At 35.2% G+C, this 23,185-nt stretch overlaps 1 protein-coding gene across 1 annotated transcript in view; it reads right to left on the reverse strand.

The window, feature by feature from the left end:
• Nucleotides 1-236: 236 nt before the first annotated feature.
• Nucleotides 237-23,185, reverse strand: part of CCDC138 (coiled-coil domain containing 138) — a 31,499-nt gene continuing 8,550 nt past the window's right edge. The window contains exons 9-15 of the mRNA XM_071430729.1: nt 23,049-23,159; nt 20,720-20,875; nt 19,848-19,964; nt 18,570-18,762; nt 16,131-16,313; nt 2,142-2,280; nt 237-1,007 (exon numbers count right to left, since the gene is read on the reverse strand). Coding sequence (XP_071286830.1) covers nt 836-1,007; nt 2,142-2,280; nt 16,131-16,313; nt 18,570-18,762; nt 19,848-19,964; nt 20,720-20,875; nt 23,049-23,159 — 1,071 coding nt within the window. The 3' untranslated portion in view covers nt 237-835. The remainder of the gene's footprint in view (nt 1,008-2,141; nt 2,281-16,130; nt 16,314-18,569; nt 18,763-19,847; nt 19,965-20,719; nt 20,876-23,048; nt 23,160-23,185) is intronic.

The raw sequence follows: 23,185 nt of genomic DNA on the forward strand, positions 1-23,185 counted from the left end.
TATAAATAGAGATTTTCAGTAATTACAGTATGAATCAGCAATGGAACACTAATTTCAATTTTTAGAAGTATCCTATTTCCAATTTGTAAGAACTTCTAAACACTGAACTGTGGCAGACAAAAATATATTCATACTCAGAAAAGAAATGTGGGTACTGTGAAGATTGTATTGCAAATTAAAACAAAATACAGCAGAAGCAATAAAATCATTTTATGTTACAGATTACTCTTGCCAGACATTTTAAGAAATGCTTTTATTTACATTTGTAAAGATACTACCATCCAAAGTTGCACTATACAAAGCAAGATAAAATACTAAATGTTACTTAAATACAGGAAAAGATCAAACAAACTCTAAGAAAATTCTGAAATCAAACCAACAAAATTTCTTATTCAATACATCTAGTTATGTTAAATTAAAATCTGGTTTTAATCATTAAAACTGCAGGTTTATCAAAAGATAATCTGCTAAGATATCTGTCTGCTACTTATCAACCATAAAATAAATTAAAGAATTTATAAAACTCTCTGAAAAGTCAAAAGTAAGTTAGATTCATACCTGTAAGGAAAGACTGGTATTTCTGATCTGCTTACTCTAAGGATTCAATTGCTTATATTGCATGAGTCATTTACAACAGCAGCATTATTTCACTTTAGAAAATATTGAAGAAAGCCATCTAGCATATTACAAAGTTTTTAATTTTCCTTTTTTTGAAAGAGTAAAATGTAAGTGAGAATCCACACAACACCCATCAGTAAAAAAACCCTCTAAATTTCAAGTAACATAGGCAGCTGGTATAAATTATACAGAACAATAATTGGATTGAAAGCTCGTGCTAGTGACTTGTGCTTAGACTGGAGTCAAGAGAGTGACCTGTCAAGAATTCCAAATTCAGCAGAATTGAATTGAGGTTTATACAGAGGAAGGTGTGACCTGGATCTACAGTTCTACGCAGTTCTTGGAACATTCGATGAAGACCAAACATTTCAAACAGCTTCTTATTGCTTCTGCAAAAGATTTGGAATAAAATAACTGTCAATTTAAAATTGAGAGGTTTCATATAAACACTGAAGATGCTACAGAAAATATATTTTTAATGAAGCAAAATGTGCATTATTTTGAGTATTTCATATAATTCTTCTCAATATGTTTCTAAGCATAAGGTTTTCAATGCATGGTGAGAAAAATTTGGCAAAAAATTAACAAAAATTATCAGTTTTCTTGAGTAATTTTTTCTTGGCAAAAAATTAACAAAAATTATCAGTTTTCTTACTTACTTAAGTAAGTAATCATCAGTTTTCTCTATGTACACATAGTATAATGAAAGCTCAAGGAAAGGGCTTTTCACTTATCTGAAATAAGATTTCAGAGACAAATAAAAAAATTAGGATTTATGAGCCAATTTTACTTTGACTAGTAAATGCCAGTTATACTTTTAGATTTTATAGGAAATTTTTTTTTCCTAGAGTTCAATTTTATTCCTTACAAGAAATGAAAACCTCAGTTTTGTCAACAGCTTTAAGTCCAATGTAAAAATTCCTCAGTTTAGATATCCCCTTACAATCATGAAACAACCCCACTGAGCAATGTGCCAGTGAAGCCCAGCAGCACATTGCTATTGATATGATGACCTTTGTTACAATAATCAGTAAGCAATGGGAACACAGTTTAAAAAGTTGAACATTCCCAAAAGGGCTCAATTGGCTCAAAATCTTAAATTTTTTTGAGGAAATGAAAACTGATGAAGCTTGAATGCAAGTCAAAGGTAAGACTAAAATTTCAAAGGTGCTTACTACTAAGTATCTGAGTAAAACTGGAAGTCTAGGTTTCTCTTCTAAGAATTCTAAGCATTTTTGTCACCTGCAGATGTAAGGAATAATTCCTCTTTAAGTCTACATTGTGAGGCTTTTTTCTAGTTTGTACTCTGCAAATTGAACTAGATTTATGCACTAATTGAGGAGCTTATCTTAAACCTCTATGGCAGAAACAGTTTAAATTTAACTGCTACAATTACAAGTCCAGCATTGTATATGGTGGAGGGAATAAACAGAAAAACAGAGATGAGTTTTTGGAAAAGAAAAAAGGTCACCAAGTTCATTAACCTAATAATAGCTAACAGAATAATGGTAATAAAGGATTACTTTATTCTGGAGAGTTTTTGCAGTATAACACAGAGCTTTTCCAAAACTGCAATATCTAGCTTAGAACTTCGAAGCAATACAGAACAAGTCTGGAAGAAGGATTCATTGCTGCAGGCTTCCAGGAAAGGCTGTAAGGAACCTGGAAAAGAAAATTATTTAAAAACTGTACCACAGAGTTCAGTGCAGAGGAAAGTATAACTGCTATTGATACCTTTAGAAGGCCTTAAATGCTTCATGCTGTGCCATAATTACAACAACCAAATATTTCAGTTTCTGTTGAACATGTGATGCAAAACTCAGGTAAAACTAAAAACTGAAAAAATGCAGGTTCCTTAGAGTTCTGACACTATTGATCCTTGAATTAAAGCAGTGTCTATTCTCTTGAGAACAAAGGAAAACAGGAAACAGAATAATTTTAAACTCAAATAAAAAATCTTACATTGAAAATGTTTATGCAATGCTCATTTATCATGGTTCTTTCCTTCAGACCATGGGAGAGGAACATTAAGCTGAGCCAAAAGACTCAGAAAGAAATATTTTAAACTGCTGCAGATCACATGGGCAGGGATAGTACATGTAAGAGATTGTGTGAGACCTGAGAGTCTTTCATCATCAGCATACTGTCCCTGTACTCAGTTTCAAGAGAGTAAACACAGTAATTAAGAGGTAAAAGTGAGATCTGTACAAAAATTAAACAAAAAAACCCTTCCCTTAAAATAGTAGATGAGTTTTTATGTCACACTGAAAAGCATTACCCTCTACCCTTTTTCCCAAAATCTAGTAACTTAAAAATAAGGTTAAATCTGTTCTCTGGTTATTTAATTTTTGGTTCTCATATTACAGATTAATTTCTAGCAAAAACATAAAGAAAAGAAATAATGATTTGTTTTTCCTTAAAATTAACAGACTTTCATATATATACCACAAGGCATTTGCATTATAAGAATACACATGCGAAGAAAATATTTTAATTGCATAATGTTAAAATATTTAATGTGTTCCACTTAATAAGAAACTGCAATATGCAAATGACAGCATAAACCAACAAACAAGACATTAAGAAAAATTCATATTCTGAATACTGTAATTTATAATTAGGATACCAAGATGTTTTTATCAGTACAAAGAGGGCTGGATGTACGTTTTGGTCAAAATTTTCCCCTTCCTCATTCAAGGACATACAATTTATTAAATGTAACAAGTAGCCTTGGAGTGAATTCAAGGTTTTAATTTATTTCAGAAGGTTTACTGATAAAAAAGTCTGAAGAAATGCTATGGAAAACTGTTTGAAATAGGGCTTAAAAAAGAAACCAACTTGGCATTTAAAGTCAGCCCAAGAGCCTAGATAACTAATTTTTGCACTGTGCTTTTATGCTGAATATTCAGTAAGGACCCAGTTATTCCTATTTCAACAAATGACCAAGTGCCACCTCTGATACACAGGGAACTCTTGAGACTTGTGGGCCTTTGCTGGTTTATACCCTCAAATGAAGACACTGAGAAACAGCAAATGCCTCTATCATAGATCAGAGAAACTACAGCTATATGACATCTTTCCTTTCTTTTCAGCAGAGGTGATTTTGCTCCTTTGATTTAAAATGTTGAATTCAACAGATGGAATCCACAACATACATAATGGAATGTGTGGATGGAAATCATACAGATGCAGGATAATATAATAACAGAATTTGGTAGCAAGAGGCCAACCTTGCAGCAATAAAAAGCAACAACAACTGACGTTCTGTAAAGTTTGGAAAAGGTAGGCAGATGTTTTGTGGTTTGCATAGCTGAAGTATCCTCTGTTCTTTACCCAAAGCAATGCAAAACAACAATTAGTCAAAGACATATGCATTATCAAGGCAATAAATCGCTATAAATTAAGTTGATTTTCTGTTTACATCTATTTCTGTGTTTTTTGCATTCTTCCTACCATGTTTAATACACCTATGATTTTATGCACATTGTCCTCTCTGTTTTAGTACTACTTCCAGCTACAATTTGCTGTCTCTAAATTGTAACAGCAATAAATATAAAACCAGAATGGAAGTACAGTAGAAAAGAAAGCAGTAATCAGTGAAAAAAAGACAAGTAAAGATACTATTTCTCATTTTATTTTAGCTTATGGTCTTCAAGGCATACCACTTTTAATATTTTTTTCAGTATTTCTGTACTTTCTCTGCAGAAGGTATTATTTTTCAGAAATTGTCATATTAAAAAACCCTCAGGGCTATCTGACAATTACAGCAAACAGAAAATCCTTAGATGAGCTCACCACATGTGCTACATTTAGTGATACGTGACTGACATACACTCGGTGCTCTTCATTGAGCCACTGCTCTCTGTGGCAGAACTCTGGGGTTATTAAGTACATACAGCAGAGCCTTAAACCTGGAAAAAAGATTAACTAAAATTTCACTTCTGGTATGATGCTGTAATGCCCTAGTGAGTCTAGCTTGTTAAAATCCATGACAAGAGGTGACAAAACTATGAACAGAAACAGCAAATAAGCAAAGCCCAATGAACACAGTCGCCATCTTAAGAGTGCTTCCTGGCCAAATATTTCTATCACTGAAGAGTGTTTAAAGTAAAATTTCTGTAAATAGCAGGAAGAGATAACCTTCTCTAAAGCAATGAAAATCTAGGACTACAAGTTATATAGTCTGTAACTTTATAGTAATTCTATGGACCTACAAATTTATAGAGATTCTTCTAAAATTTGCAACAGTTCCCCCAAATGACTGCCTATTCCCAAGAAACAGAAATGGTCGGTCCTATCAACCTGCATGCACTGCACCACTGATGAAACGTGTTTTAACAACAAAAACTTGAAACAGTATCTCTTACTTACTAAAGATGCTTATCAGAAAGAGAAGAAAAGAATAAATAAATGTGTGAAAATGCTGACATTCAAGAAACAAACTGAGAAGAAAGGCTTTTCTTCTTTCTATTGCCTGTTAAGACAACAAATGGCTTTAAAAAACTCATTTAGCATGACTTCTGACTCATCTGACCTCTGATTCATGAGCTATCTGCAGGTAACAAAGACTGCTTGGATGAACAGGGCAATCCTACAATTTATTCCTATAAATACCCTTAAATAGCCATAAAGTGCTTTTAATTCCTTTTCTGCAGGGTAAACAAACACCATATTTAGCTGACCTGAATATTTCTTTGCTGCCCTGCTCTTACTGGTTCCTTAACATATTACATTAAAAAAAAACAATACACACACACACACACACACATATATATGCTGTAAGAATGTTCTGACTTTGAATTTTGCAAATTAATGTAAAAGACAACATTACTTTTAAGACAGAAGATTTTTCCTATAAAACAGAAAAGCTAACATGATAATAATATCTAAATGTTTGGAAAGTTAATCACGTGAAACCCAACTGAAAAAAGTACATGTTTAAATGGACTTTCTGTACACTGTTTATATATTCAATTCAGATAAGCCTTTGAAGATTATATTCTAAGTATTCAGAAAATGAACAAAAAAAATGTCTAATTTAAATGCATCTCTAGCTGATTAACTAAAAATAATAAGCTTCATATTTTTAAATATTTTGGTGGCTTAGATTCTGCACAGATTTTGCTTTTAACTATTTTAGAAAAATATAATTGGAATTTATCCTGACAGGACTTTGTCACAATTTAAAATAATCTGCAAAAGCCTCCAGTGGTATCCTTAAAACATTAGAGCATGCTGTAGTTGCATTAACTTGGCCTGATTGGTAGACTGCAACGAACAATAAGCAATTTATCATTGTTGACAGGATTCATATGAAATTTACCCTCAAAGTAATCAGTCACACAGCATAAAATCTCACCAGCTATAGTTACCCAGAAAATTCTGTTTTCATACCTAAAGCTATGTGACTTCAGGAAATAAAATGACAACTCTAAGTTCGTGTTTCAACAAATTAACAATTACAGTTTTGCCTCATTTTCTAATTGAGAGAGGATCTGATGGGAGAAAAGAGAACGCGTCTCAGCAATGCAAGTGAATGATGCAGCAGGGTCCCCCCACCAAGAGTATCACCACCCTTTACTGGCTGTGAGGTGGAAACAAAGCAAAGGATGAGGAAAAGACTACCTAATGCCTTCACTGTCTCAGTCTTTAATAACAAGACCGGTTGTTTTCCAGGTACCCACCCTCCTGAGCTGTAAGACAGGGACAGGGAGTAGAAGGAGGCTCCCATAATCCAAGGGGAAATGGTCAGTGACCTGATGCACCACTCAGACAAGCCTATGGGACCAGATGGGATCCACCAAAGGGTATTGAGGAAGCCAGTGGGAAATGCTCACCAAGCCACATTTCATCATTCACCAGCAGTTCTGGTTAATGGGGAAAGGCCTGGGTACCTGGAGCCAGGCAAATGTGACACTCATCTACCAGAAGGACAATTCAGAGGCCTGTCAGCCCAACTTTGGTGCCAGGGAAGGTCATGGAGCAGCTCATTCTGAGTGTCCCCACATGGCATGTGCAGGGATCAGGCCTAACCAGCACAAACATGGGTTTATGAAAGGCAGGTCCTGCTTGACCAACCTCATCTCCATCCACAGCCAAGCAACTTGCTTGGTGGATGAGCAAAAGACTGTGGATATGGTTTACCTGGACTTCAGTAAAACCCTGTTTCTCACAGCATTCTCCTGAAAAAGCTGTCTGCTCAATATGTGGAAGAGTGCACTATTTGGTGGGTAAAAACACAAGTAAAAAACCCCCAGACTGGTAAAAAACAAGTCAGGAAGCAACACTTTGCAAAGAGAGAACAGTCAATGCAATGTATTTATTGGATTTGGACCAAAGAATGGAAAACGGAATATATGTGCCTTTCAGGAACTAAAGCTGAGAAATAAAAAAGAAAATAAAATGTACAATAGGTTTTTCTGTAAGTAGGTGTATAGAAACTCCAGTTGTTGAGGAAGAATAGTCAGGTATTTTTGTCTGGTAAATAAATGCTACAGCAGTTACAACTAATCTAAGTGTCAATACCATTTGAGAAAGCAACACGTGATATATTGCAGAAAATGGGGGTTAGCAGAATGGCTGGAAGGTGTGCTGTGTAAGGAATTCACTAAATATGAACTTCAGTTTTAAAAACTGATTTTTGCAATTGTGCTTATCTGGTATACTAGTTAATGACTATGGCATAAAAGTAGGAATAGTCTATTGAAATTCCATGCTGGAACTGCCTGCTTAGAATGCAGCAGGTATAAAATACATGGAAATCAGAATTATCTTACTTGCTAGAATAGCAGAAGCATAAAGTTGATATACTAAAAATCAACATACATTTTTCCTGGAAAATCACTGATGATCAGTGGATCAAAGGATGGATTTGATCATCAGAGGATGAAAGCTTTTGCTGTGCTGATTGAACTCAGTTTGTATTTGAGCAATCAACACGGCCTTACCATTAAAGACTGATTCTGATAAGGCCTGACAGAGAGAAAAAAACATTTTACAAATAACCTAGGTAGCATTTTAAATTGAAGCTGTACACTGCTATGGGTTTCTTTGTTCAAGAAGCCAGAAAAAGCTCAATGAAATACCAGAATCACAGAAGGAATCACAACTCTCTCAGCACACACCTGAAGGAGCTTTGTTCCAAACACAAATGCTAAGAAAACCTTAGCATAAAAACATCACCTGTAGTTCTGTAACACTAGATTGCAAGTGAGAAGGTATATAAAGTCTGAGCTCTGACAATGCACAGACATGACTCAAATGATACAATTTTAAATTTCCATTTCCAAGGAAAGCCTTTCATTATGGAATTATATCAATTATGACATTGTTCCAAAAAAAAGCTGTCTAAAAAGTACAATAGTTCTAACAGTCAAATACAAAACAAAATACGTATAAAAATATTTTTCCTACTTAAATAATTTTATGGAAAAATATAAAACTGCAAAGTTTTTATTAAAAATACACAAGTTTAGTAAATAAGAGCAAACAAGATCTTACTTGAATAAACTTGAGTGTTCTAAAGATTTCATAACTTAAATTGACTGGAAAGGGGATGTGTATATCCAAATACTGATATAACCAACTCTTTTTAACAAAAATATAATTTTTAAAAGTTAACATTCACATCTACCTTCAAATTGATACACTGCTTAAGAACCACGTTATTACCCAAAATGAAGAGTGAAACCTTACTTCTGAAATGGCTACTTGGCTCTACATAACTTTATATTTAATGGCTCCTTTTATTTATTGTTTTGGAGTAGATGAGACAGGGGTCCAAAATTCAAAATAGCTAAGCATTACAAGACTGTTGCTAGAAGAGGGAGAAAATAATGACACAGATGTTATTTGTTATTAGAGAAGGGCACTTCATACTAAATGAATTTCATCAAAATCAAAGTATTCAAACTAAATTTTAACAGCATTAACAAAAATGTGTGCAAAGTTTTGGTGTACTTGTTTGCTTTCAGCCCATATAGGTGGGTCCTAGCATTATCTAGTCTGCATTTAACAGAGTTAGACATCCTTATCTGTGGTTAAAATATTAAACTAAAACATCTATTAATCCAACACAATTATCCACTGTTTTCAGAAGAATGAAAAAAAAATTACAAAGGTAAGATAGGATAATAGAGGAAGGATTTCCTTTCAAATGGTTTGTATTTCAGTGCTCATGCCATATAAGTTGTAAATCATTTCTATCATTATAGCTTCAAAACACAAGTCCTCAGGACAATTTCACATCTGCTTTTCACACAGGTGAGGGGAATCCTACCTTAGTACAATATTCACCAACTAGACATTTTTATCCTTCCAGTGCTGCAGAATAAACTCACTTGAAAAGCTGCAATCCTGCAAAGTTACCAGGAAGATAATATGCTGGAAAATGTTGAATTTTAATCTGTTTAGGCATATGAGCATTTTTTACTCCATGCCACACTGCATGTAATCTGTAAAGTTTCAAAATGCTAAGACTCAAAAGGAAACATAAAGGGATAGGTTTGAGTTTTCTTGGCAAATTCTGACCATTGACTTTTTAGAAGTACCCACAGAACAGTGCATGTTGTAGAATTCCTAGGATCATTTATGGAAGCATTCCAGCAAAAAGGGAAAAAGAAGACTCCTCAATGTAAGAAGACTTCAGTTTACATTTAAATAAGCATAGCTTCTTACTATGGAGAAAATCCTTTTATCTTCACTGGCTTCACTAACTTCCCTATGAGACTACATCTGGACACAGACTTGGTTATCCATGACCATAATATTTTCTTCCAAAAAAAAATTAAAACTATAAGTAAGGTTCAGTGAATATGTAAATACAGCTCATTTTTGAAGTTATTAAAATTATTCAGTTATGTCAATATGGTTAAGAAATCACACTTAAGCCCTACCAGAATGTGCCATAACTTACAGTAAACTTGAGAGCATCATTTTGAGATTTTTTTGAAGGTGCTCTCATTTTGATTTGTGAATAAGTACACACTAATATAAAATATACTCTCTGCAAAACAGAAACAAGCCTGAAGACAAAGTATGTTCAAGTTTTATTTAAAGCAAATGCCAGTGTTTCGTAATGCCCAGTGAGCAGGTAAGCTTGGATTTCATTGAATGAACTTAAGGTTGAAAAAGGGGAATGTACTAATCTACCTGACACAGTCAGATATCATTGCAGGAGGAATTTAAGACATATGATGTCTTTGTATAAAAGTGCAAAATGTGAAACTGAGGCAGGGAGCTCTCTGTCAACAGTTTCCAAATCAGGCATGAACCAGACTGCAGTTAACAATGGTATTTTTGATAGGTGAATATAAACTCACTACATCATTTGAAACCCTTTAAACTGATTTACAGGTTTAAAATAAACACAGTAAGCAGTGTGAGAAGACAGGAAGAACATTATTGAACAAGATTGCATATGACAAGTATTCAGCTACAAAGTAATTTAATACCAATGATGTGATGTTCTTCAACACCCACAGAACAAATTTTCTTGATGAGGTCATGCTATTTATTACTATATTGTTTCCAGAAAATGTTTCAAGTCTGGTATCCAGGAATTCTCTTGTGTGTGTGCAACTACTGTTCTAGAAACAAGGTCTGCTGAGGAAAGAAATTTGTATTCTTAGGGAGGGAGCTTTGGGGTATGAAGATGCCCTGGAAGCTACTGTTTCATACTATAACAATCTGGATAATTAGAAGTAACAATTACTTTCATTATCAAACATTAATTTTCATAGTAATTTTAATGGGAAATGGTAAGAGCTTTGTTAAGCAATAAATACATTATATGCCATTTGACTAAACTGAAACATTGGCATGTAGAAGTTAATGTTTTGCTCTCAAAATTTCAAAGGCAGTCAGAGCACTCTGCATTTGTGGAAATCAATCACAAGCCATTCAGCATTTAACAAGATATTAAACCTACTTTCTATGACAATTCTATCAGAGAAGATTTTGATTTTAGATCTGTCTTCACAAGGGTCATAGCTTAGAGATGGGACTAAAAACTGAACACCATGGCCTGGTAGCCTGCTTTCCTTAACTAAAGTAAGGAAACCTTCAAAAGCTCTGGTACTGAAATCTTTCTTCCCTATTAAATGAGCAGGAATAGATATATCCTTTTCCTTAATGAAAAGCAAGGAAGATGCCTTTATAGGTCACTCATTAGATTCATAGACCAAAAGAAGGATCAAGCTGAATGTTATGGCAATCATCTGAAGCCTCAGATTCAAGGAAAAGAGCACCATGACTAAAATAACACTGCAGGACTTGATCCCTTGACTCTGCTTTCATCAGTCAATCTTTGTAGCAAGGGAAAGGTTGGCATCCTCCAGAAAACAAACATGGATTGAAATACTGGCAATGGGTATGGAGCACAAAAAAGAAATTGAAAAGGATGTAACTGAACTGACAGTCCTCCTATCTGACCACGGAACAAGAAAGGAACCAATGAGATAGCTACAGTAAAAATATAGCTAAACCAATTTATACACCATTATGTACAGTTTGAAACAAAAACATTAGCAGAATCTAATAAGAGAAAAGAGATAAAATATCTTTGTAGAGTTGATTTTCTACTATCATGTTCACAACAAGCTGTTAACTCCCACATTTAGAATTTAGAAGCAACCTGTTACTTCCCCTAAAGGGAGCTGACTAAACTAACCAGACTACAACTTAGGCCACTGAGCTCATCTGAAAAAAGAAAATTCTCCAGCATATAAAAAACATGAAATATAAATTCCTTAGAATTATATTGTTTATCATAAGAATTACCTACATTTTCATTTCAGTTACTTATTAACTTTCTAGCACAGGTTAAAATAAGCAATTTGCTAACAAAATGCAAGTGGTTAGGTAAGGACCCACACAGCTGCAAAACTTTATTCCTCAAATCTACAAACAGTAAAAGTAAAGAACAGAATCCACAGAAGTACTGGAATATGGAAAAAACCCCAATACTATGAGAGCATAAAAGTAAACTGAAACTGAAGTTCTTTTGACACAAAGTAAACTGTCTGAATTACTGCATAACATCTTTAGCAGCTCCTCTCACTCTTATGCCCTGAGGAGCATACTAACCTCAACTTTTTTCTCCCCTGACATTTAAAAGTCAGCCTTTGGTCCAACTATGAATGAGTTTGTATATGACAAGAACAATGATCAGTAGAACATTTTACCTCTTCCTTAGGCCTTAAGATTTGTGTAAAAGAGGTGAGGCAAACAAGATCAGCATATATATATATATATATATATATATATATATATATATATATATATATATATATATATATATATATATATATATTTATACCACACATACATGTATATTCTGTATATCACACACATTGTTACAATTCCAAATATGTTAATGATTGGGTGTACTGGTCTGGTTGAGACAAGAGCTAATTTTCTTCACAGCAGCCCTCAAAGTGCTGTGCTTTGTATGGGAAGCTAGAAAGGTGCTGGTAACACACCAGTCCTTGGCTACTGCTGAGCAGTGCCAGCACAGTGTCAACACTGTCTCTGTAAATTCCCCCTCACCTGCAGGCTGGGGTTGGGCACGATCCTGGGAGGGGACACAGGCAGAGCAGCTGAGCCAAAGTGACTCCCATACCATATGGCATTAGCTCAGCAATACAAGCCAAAGGAAGAGAGGAGGAGGAAGACATGAGAGGGGAATGGGGCATTCCTTATTTATGACATGTCTTCTGGAGCAAACTCTATGCATGCTGAAGCCCCACTTCCCAGGAAGTGGTCAGATACTATCTACTGATGGGATCTTTTGGTTTCCTTTGGTTCCACATGTGGACTTTGCTTCTGCTTTAATAAACTGCCTTTATCTTGACCCAAAATTTATTTCTTCAATCTTATTTTTTTCCCTATTTTGCTGAGGAGGGGAGTGTCAGAGTGGTTTGGTGGGCACCTGATGTTCAGCCAGGGCCATCCCATTATATTAGGACAAAATAGTGGAATTAGTTTTTTTAGAATTATACAATGGCATGGAAACTCACAGATGTCAGGAAAATAACAGTGCAGCCAAACTTGATGCAACTAAGTTTCAAGAAGCACATAGAAATTAGCTTCCTAGGGGTACCAAAAGTCTTAAACATTTCTTCACAGAATTCCACAAGTGGCTCAGCTGGAGAGGTACACTCCAGGTGTTATCTACCCTGTACAGAGGAGATGCAGAAAGAGAAAAAAGTACTGAGGTATGTCACCTTTCAGACCTCTATCATTTTCCATTGAAATGTTGGTGTCGGGACTCTCACAGATTGTTGATGCTTAACTCCTGAAGAGAGATGGACTGCATGAAAGGCTGTCTGCCAGTAACATCCACAGCAGAGAGACTATTAATTTTAATTTGCCATTAAAGTCTTGGACAGAGAGAGAAAAAAGATGATACTAATGCCTCAGCTGTTGCATTTGACATTGTAGTTTCAGTAAGTGAAGCACCATCAGTGTTGTGTGAACTTGCAAGGGAAACCTGAATTCTGAACCCACTGTACCAGACATACTATGAAGCCAAATAATGATACTGATCCAAAATGTAAGAACATGCAAACCAATCCCAAATCTGCTTAAGCAGTACTGCAGACTCTCATTCTAGCTTCCATCAAGAGAAATATCTGTCTTAGACTAATAGGTACCTTCAGAGAGACCTCAACAAGTTAGAGAGCTGAACCATATGAAGTTTAACACTGTAAAGTGCCAGATTCTGCACTTAAGATGGGGCAACGGGCAGAGTGGGGAATGAGAGGCGGGAGAGCAGCACTGAAGAAAGGGACCTGGGGGTCCTGGTCAGCAGAAAACTGAACCTGAGCCAGCAGTGCCCTGGCAGCCAGGAGGGCCAGCCCTGTCCTGGGGGGCATCAGGGACAGCATGGCCAGCTGGGCAAGGGAGGGGATTGTCCTGCTCTGCTCTGAGCTGGGGTGGCCTCACCTCGAGTGCAGGGGACAGTTTGGGGAATAAAATATAGAGAAGTCATTAAAGTATGAGACTGTCCAAAGCAAGGCCATGAGGATGGCAAAGAGAGGAAGCCTTATGAGGAGCTGCTGAGGTCACTTGGTCTGTTCAGCCTGGAGGAGACTGAGTGGAGACCTCCTTGCAGTCATCAATATCCTCATGAGGGAAGAGAAGGGGCAGACATCAATCTCTTCACTCTCATGACCAGTGTGAGAAATTGAGGAAATGACATGAAGCTGAGTCAGGGGAGGTTTAGGTTGGATATCCATGGAAAGGGTGGTTGAACACTGGAAGAGGCTCCTCAGGGAAGTGATCACAGCACGAAGCCTGTCTGAATTCAAGAGGCATTTGCACAACATTCCGGAGCACAGGGTGTGACTCTTGGGGTGTCCTGCACAAGGCCAGGCATTGGACTTGATGATCCTGATGGGTCCCTTCCAACTCAGCACATTCTATGATTCTGTGATTCTTCATATGCAGCTTAAATAATTATCCTCAGTATTTGAGGGAAACCTAGGCTTCATTTCTGGAACATGAGAAAAATAATTTCTCACAGGAGAGAGAACCTACCTAAGGACTTCAGCTAAGTCTGGACTGCACAGAAACATTAACATTCATTGCTTATTATAAAAAAAAATGTACAGGCAGTTACAGGAAGTAGTACTGCAACACAGTGGTTATTTCATATCTGATTCACATTTTTCAGCCTGGACAACTAAGATTCAAATCTGTAAAAACACTCCATTAAAAAAAAAACTTAAAAAACAAAGTTATAGAAAATTATATGCTAGAAAAATTTCCACTGGCCTTTTTTCCAATTTAATTTCTAATAGCTTCATCTCTAAAGGTATTATTTTTGAGCAAGAGTATTGTAACACTCCTATAGAGCCAGAAAATTACTGCAACAAATTGAGAGAATGCCTAGGATGGTATACATTACATTAAAAAATAGAAGTCTAGACTTTGCCTCCTGTTGACTGGATGCTGTCTTTTTGGGTAATATGACTCCATATTTTAATATATGGCCACTACCTATGTCTTCATATTTAGGGCTGCACATGAATACAGCTTTAAAACTGAGCATGAATTCCTGTTTTACTCTAACACAGAAAGTTCTCTTCTGAATAAGTCACTGCTGCCTTCCAAAGTTTGTCTTTAATGACTTTTTAATTGGAAACTTACAAAGGAATGAAAACCCCATTTCCCATCAGCAACACTATTTCTCATTGTTAAAAATTTCTTGCAAAACACTATGTATTGGAAAAGAGCAGACCATGCCTAATTTGTGTATTGGCAATTTATTCTACCAAAGAGGCTCTACATAATATAATCTTTATATCCAGTTGCCAAGAAATAATTTTCAATCAAATGTCAATTTAATTAAACAGTAGTCTTCCTTCTCTGATTTTACATAGACACAGCTTCTCTGAGAAGCAAGAAAGCAAAATTTGAGTCTCACAATGTATCTTCATTATTCTTCAAACTGCAGGCACCTAGTGTATCAGAATGATATGCTAGGTAACTGAAGATGTACTGTCACAGTCATTACCCAAAGAAATACCAAACACTGTCCATCTTGCTTAGATGGTTACCTTTGTGCATTCAATTAATTATTTCCCCATCACAGTTATGACTATTAGGAAGAAAAGTGTAAGACTGCATTCATTACCTGGTCAGAAAAATACTGCAAGGAAGAATAGAACTTTAGTTAAATATTTTTGAACTTAGGTTGCTACAAAATTGCTTTTTTCTCAATGCTATACCATCCCAAGTCAAACATGCTTTCTATTTTACTAGTGCAATGCATAATAACAAAATACTTCCAAAGCAATATGCATTTTCTGTTCTTAAAGGCAGTGAGTGATTTTATCTTTAAAAAAAACCCACTCACAAGGTTTATTCAACGTGGCATTGGAATGTGTCACTACCTTCATGCTCACCCAGGTGGTTATCAATTGATCCTTACCTGTATCACCTGGAAAAATGCTGTGGCAAATAAGATTACAAATGCTTTTCTAGGTCCAAGGCACAGTAAAATTCAGCAAAACATAAACATCTCATCTAGAAATACCATTTCCAAACCCTAGAAACTGAAAAATGATTGGGGATGAGCTGGTCATCCAAACTAGGAAAATAATTAAAATAGAACCTATTTTTTATCTCCACGTTCTGGCAGGTTTTCATGATTTGGGTTCCCTGGCACAGCCTGACTTCAAAGAAAAATATCAGCAAGGTAATACAGTGGAATAAAATGAAACCCAACCAAAAAATAGCTACAAAATTTCACAGCAAGAAATAAGAAAGTAACCAGGATGAAATACAAAACAGTGGCTGAGAGGGAGAGGAAAACACAAGATGACTCAGAAAAAGAGGGACAATTCAGAAATGCATTTTATGTCTTTACTGAATGTACACAATACAAAGAATTGCTAATAGTACATTAGACTATACAGCTTTTACACTGTATTTTTATATGCTTGTCCATTGTTTATATGCTTTCCTCACCTGTTTTCATAATGATTTTTTTTTTTGTTATTACCCACATTTACCAGATTCCATGGTCATCTGAAGTAATCCATCAAGAGCTCTGGAAAGCAGACTTGTACTGGATACTTTTAGGTGACTTAATACGACAGGCACACATTGGTATTCCAAAAATAATGCCTTCCCTTCATCTGTCTTCAAGTCTGCACGAAGGGACTCAAATGCCTGAGCCAGGTAATCCACTGAAAATACCAAATACAGGCAATAAAACTTCTATAATCCTTGTTTCATTAAGCTTGTGAACAACTATCTGACAGCTACCATGGCAGATACACACTTAAAAGTTAAATATCTGAAAATATTAAATTTACTTATTATTTGAAGACACCCTCTGCCTATTTTTATTCCTTAACAATCCATTGTGAGTGGAGAAAAAGATTAACTACAATTCATATGTTTAAGAAAAATATACCTACAAATGTAAAGTCCTGCAAATATTTTGTTAGAGGAAAGAAAATACAAACTCACACAGTTTGAGACAATGCTGGTTTCAACATCTGGGAAACCTCTATTAAGGGAGTCAGTGGCTGATTTGTCTGAGTGAGAGCAATTATTTTCATGAGAGCAACTAGTCCCATTCCTTCTATAAAAAGCTGTATATTTCAGTGTAAACACTTTATATTCTCATCCATTCTGAGAAATTATAAAAAGGATGTAGATTAAGTGGACAAATCTATTTTCTTAACTTCCTGCTGTCAAATCTTCCTCAGTATCTTGGTATTGCATTGATCATCTGGAGCACAGAAAATTAAGCAGAAGGAAACAATTTATCCTACTGCATAAGTTTAGCTATGGTGCCATCTGCTGGATACTGACATTTTGAAGGAATGAGGACATATGCTCAAACAAAATCTGCTATTTTATCACCAGATCATTAGTGCCATGTGGTCAGAGTGATCAAAATTCATACACGGTGATATCTGACATATGTTTAACAACAGATCATATTTTCTGTGCTACAGCAGCCAGCAGTACAAAGCAAGCATGAAAAGCTAAACTGATTCATTCTAATCAGGAGTGTTCATCTGCTTAGGGAAAATCAGTCTATGCAATGACTAGTTTTTTATTTCAATTCTTCTTACACTGTTTTTATCAAACATTCCTAGAATGTGAGTATCCATTTGAGACTAATTATCATGCTTCACTGAAATAGTTCCCTCCAACAGCTGGACCACTGTGTTAGTTCATGAATGGTCTTCCACCATATTTTATTCCTGTGTTTAAAATAAATACTTACAATATAAATTATTGCACAGGTCATTAAGCATAAAAACATACTAATCTGCTTAAACATCTAATCCAGAAGCATGGCTTTCATGAATAAAAACTCTATTCATTATCTATCCATTGAAAATATTTGGCATTCCTGTTTTGTGTCAATCAGGGTGCCACAGATAGTAGCAATTTTGTGACATGGATCTCTGCTGTCTAAGAAATGCTCCAAAATTAAACATATTTCATGGAACAGACTAAAAAAATCAGATGTCAAAGCAGGCATCTGATTTTGACATTTTTGCATGATATTTCAGGAGTACCTTGAAAATTAACATCTCTGTAACCTATATTAATCTTAGTGTTATTGACAAAAGAAACATGTTACCTGTAAAGATATTTTAAAATACAAACCATTCTGAGGAAAATTTATAGCAAAAATAGAAACATGAAATAATTTAGGTTGGCATCTAGTCCAACCTTCCTGTTGAAAGCAGAACCTTCTCTGAGGTTAGGTTAGATTGCTCAGTTGTAACCCCACTAAAAAATTACTTGCTATCAAAATGATCCATGCTTTTAGACTGTCTTTGAAAAGGGAAAATAAGTGGTTAATACCACAAAGAGTTGGAAAAGGGTTATAGAGAGGTTCATTCTTATGCTATTCTTGTAAAATTTATTCTTGCAGAATAACCTGTTATTCAGACACACAGTACTGCTGAGTTGCTACAGGTAAGCAGGAATCACATCTTACACCTGCTCCTAATGGTATTTACTTTTCTGTCTGACTGCCATAATAAAGGACCTGCAACACCTTGTTCCCTGTTTCTCCTGAAGAAAGATGAGACATTAAAACTGAAGGTTGCAGTTAAAAAATCAGCTGAGAGAAGAGTTACCTTATTCTTTGAGTTGTATTTTTCACATCTTTTCTCACACTGTTCGGACACAATCTGATTTGTGTAATCTCACAGTGTCTACTTTGAAACCTTTATCTTCTCCCCCCTCTTCAGTAATGCTGACTTGCCAAGTCATCATACTGACAAAAACACAAATTCTAACATAAAATGAATAATAGCAAGATTTATACTTGTATATTTTGCTTCACAATACCCAAGTAAAATCACTTTTCACTAATAAAGCATAATAGACTCCACAGTATCATTAAAATGCTTTTTGTCCAGGCACATGACTGAAATAGATAAATTCATGTTAAAAAAATCTTGACCTACCTTGTTTCACTGTTTTAAGCACAATCAAAGTCGACAGAAACCTCAGAGGCATACAGAAACTCTTGAAGAAAGCTGCTGACTTTGATTTACTTTCTGTAGGCTGTTCAGAAGAACTGTGTGGGTTTCCCTTACTCACTATGCCTTTGAAGATATCTTCACCAAGTCTCCTCATGGTTGATCTCATTGTTGTGTGCTGCTTCAAACAGTGCATGTAGTTAGTGCAAACATTACTACTTGACATACATATGTTCTCCATGCAATTAAACATTAAATTGCAAATGCTTTGACCATGTATAGGAATATAATCAGCATAGGAGATACTGCTTTGTTTCAAAAGCTGTTGAACAATATTAACCTGGTGTCTTATCAACACAGACTTCAGCAAGAGATTAATTAGTGAAGGTCCTGGATACTCTGACATTATTTAAGTTGCCTCTGGTTCCAGAAAAAGCTGTTTCAGTCAACTCAATTTTGTAAGCTTGCCTGAAGTTATATCCTTTAAAAACATGTTCAGAATCAAGGTCTAAATACGAAGCTGAAGAACACTACAGAGGTAACATCTACTAGATTTTCATCATAAACTCTATAAAAATATTTCCACAGAATCAAAATTCACAATATGCTTGTTTAAAATATAGTCACTTATTAGAACTAAACCAAACATCTTACTATTGTATTGAATTTAAACTCAGGATATTTACAAAGTTTCTAGCATTTGATTTAGCAAATGAACATTGACAGTACTATGCTGGCTCTGTACAGTATGACAACTGTCTTTTTCTTTATTATATTGCTAAATATTTTCTTATGGCAGTCTGGTAAAAAAGAGCAAGGAATGTCTTGTGGTTAGACACCAAGCAGAGGACAGAAAAATCAAAATTTCTTCACTGCTTTGCCACTTACTTCCATCACTTTCAACAAATCTCATTCTCATAAATGACACAATAAAATAACTGCCTTCTCTAGTGCAAGCTTTGTTAATACATATGCAAAAATATAACTTCAGATGTGCTTAGACATCACAAAAGAGATCACATACATAGGGAAACTACATTTAAATACACAGTGCAAAATTTAAATTTAACTTGAAGAAGAATTTGTTTTTCATTTGCCACTTTCTGTGATCAATGCTATGAATTTATGTCTTACAAAGACAGCAGTTTCTTTTCTATATGCTACCTGAAAATATCCATTTTTCATATATATTTAATATGCAAAATCCATTAATATCTTCTGTGATTTTTTTTAAATATACTGCAGGATGACTACTTGTTTTACCTGTGTATCAGTGTCTAACTGTCTTATAGACCAGTAAATAAATTTAATCACAGGCATGTGCAGTTTAGGATTCACATATGGCATCCACTGGAGTTGCTCAGCAGCTATAGGCAAAAGCTGCAAAAATATAGAAAAATAGAATTACATGCAGTATATATATGAACTATTCTATAAGCTAAGTGTAAGTGAAAAACAAACAAACAAACCTCCTAACTTTCTCTTGGAATTTATCAGTTTACATATGCTAATGTTCTCTGGGCAGATCCAGTACAGCTACCAGAATTATATGCATACACAGGTGTTAAATTTTACATAGGTTTACATGTAGGAATGGAGATACATGTGAGCTTAATCTCATGTAAATCCAATCACAGTGACTACAAATCTTTTATATAATAAATAAATACAACAAAGTGAATTTTCTGAACACCTCACTGATTTCTAAATCTTGGTATCACAAGAAAAACAATAGAGGTGTTGAAATACAGCACAGGATCACCTTTTATTGGTGATAAATTGAAATTTTAGTATCTAAAGAGGCATAAAAATATTTTAAATTTGATCTGTTGATATCCTTAAAACAATGCATCACACATAAAACACAAGACAAGCTATCACCTCACAGAAGTTACTTGAAATAGAATGCTGAAGCTCTTAGGTTGAGACAGGATATCACACTTATTAAAAATTATCCATTTGCTTTGCAAATGTATTATGTCTTACTGCTGAAATGAATGTTGATTTACTAACAATTATTTTATTTTAATTACACGATGGCCTGTTATACTCTCAGAATCATTTAAAGCATAGCAAAATCGGAAAACATATTAACACAAGCAAACAACCCAAGCAAACAACCCAAACCCCTTTACCTTCATACACATTTCCTGAGTACAGGAGTTCTTTGAGCTCTGGGTAACCCTAGGTTTATGACTCTCTTCTTTTGTTTTTATTTTGCTAAGATGCTGGTCAGAGATCCAATCCATAAGATAAGTTAAGAGCTCATAGACTTGTGAATTCAATGGTAGCTGTAATATATTCACATCATCAGATATTTCAGCTTTCAATTTAATGCTTTGTCTAAGCTAAAGCAGTAACAGACTAAAATACATGACAGTACATTAGCTATGAAATATTAGGCATAATAGAAAGGATGAGAATTTTATGCCTGATAAAATCTGAGAGGTGAGTTACTGTAGTGTGAGCTTGTGGAAAATGCATTCAAGCAGACCGTGATCTTGAACAGGCCATGTGAGCTCTGCTGGCCCTTGTACCTAGGGTTTGAGAAGCCTGTATAGTATGAAAGGAACTGTACCTTACAGCATCTCTGGGAAAGGTAAACTGTATGCAGATCAAAGGTGGGAAGGTGGCAGTCCTGACTGGGAGACCCCTGTACATCAAGGAGTCAGAGATCCACACCACAGTTAACTGGAGCAGTGCAGCCTGTGCTGTGCTGCACAAATAACCAACTGCACAGTTTATCCTGTGCTTGGCTGCAGGGTAAGCTCAGGCAGCTCCCTCTTGGTACTGCTGATCCTGCCTGGCCTTGGCCTTGTCTAAAAGTGCAACAAGCTCTTCTCCCATGAACGTCCTTCATGAACAGAGTTGTTTTCTTGCAAGTTATGTAAAATGATATATATGTTGAGTGGCCAAAAAGGAGGGGCTTCTTTCAATGGACAGGCACTGCTCAGCATGGCCTGAGAAAAGTCCACCAGGGCTCCATTTGATGCTCACAAACACAACGTTCCCAGCATCTAAAGGGACACATCATTTACTCACTCTCTATATTCCTCCTCTTACTCTGTTTTATTTTAATAGCCATTTAATGAAGCCATTTATTGTCAGCCTTTCCTACAAAGATCCAGAAGGAACCCTGCAGTGTTTCTTTCTCTTTCTTTCATACTTCACTCCCCAGTGCAAAACAAACACCTATAGTGATGATTTCTGGGTGTGAAAAAAATATGGCCATAATTTATTTTGTACTTGATGAAATGGTAGTAAAACAGCTTGGAAAAAAATTAATTCAGAATCACTACACTTTATAATTCTGGACAAATGAAATACAGGAGAAAACAAAACTTTAAAGTCCTTCACTTTAAAGAGTGTGGGAAATTCTTATTTCAATACACTAGACCTACTTTGTTTCATTTCATGCAATCCACTGTTGATAAATTTAACTGGGTAACTAGTATTAATTAATTATGTTTAAAAAAAGAACAAAAATTTAATGAAGCTCTCATCTTGGCTCTACTACATTGCAATTAAATACTCTACAAAAGAAATCCAGAGATCCCTGAAGACAGACTGCATGAACAATTCCCTAAAGACCTCAAAATTTTTCTTCTGTCTACCTTCAGATAACTCCTTTCCTCTTCACTCAGAACTATAACTACTGATACTATTTGTATTTCACATGCAACCAAAGTATGCTAAAACCTATATAAAGAGAATTTGTTGGCTATATATAGACAGCACAGTTTTAAGGCATTCACTGCAGATCAATTAGACAGGGTGGTGTGAATATCTTTCTCATTTCACAGTTTACCTCTAGCTGGAAAAAAAAGCATAACCAGCTGGGAGACACTGGCAGAGTAATACCATAAATGGAACAACATGGAGACAGAAAGAATTTCATTAAGTGATGTAAGAAGGTTTTTTAAGGAAAAAAGCTGATTGTTTTGGAACTGTGAATGAACACTGCATTTAATCTCAGTCCTCCACTAAAGATTATTTCTCAAAAAAATAATAGCAGCATACCACTTTTGGTTTAGAAGATTAAGATTCTTTATTGGATTCTGAAAGACTACTTTTTAGCTGGTGTTATTCATAAGTATAGTGCTGTACTGTGGCAGTAACCAGAATGAGTCTAAGATTTGTTCTGATGCAGCAAAAGAAACCTGTGACAGTGAGTGCAGGTTATAAAAGGCAGATGAAAGATAATATGAACTGAGGAGGAAAACTTGCCATATAAATAATAATATATACATACACATAAGCAATATGAAATCCAAGACATATTTTTAGCAACAAAGTTAACTCTTTGTTAAGTGTGGGTTTTCCCCAATATAATCTGTTTCTCTTCTTAATGTACCTCATAAAATAAAAAGCTACATTTTGCAGTTTCTAGCAGATGCAGAGAAAACATTACACTGCCTAATATCTTCCAAATGAATAGATTCAAGACTTCTGCTTAATTCTTACCGTAGCAGTTCTTGATTTTGCCATCACTTTTTCCTGTTTCACAGGTTTGCCTTCTTTCATCACTTGACACAAATCATCAGATTTCCATACCTTTGAAAATTCATGCTTCCTCTAAACAAAATATAACAATGAATTAT

This window comes from Agelaius tricolor, unplaced genomic scaffold (assembly GCF_023055355.1).
Source record: "Agelaius tricolor isolate 1412-34295 unplaced genomic scaffold, bAgeTri1.0.p SCAF_7, whole genome shotgun sequence".
In the NCBI taxonomy this organism is placed as follows: Eukaryota; Metazoa; Chordata; class Aves; order Passeriformes; family Icteridae; genus Agelaius; species Agelaius tricolor.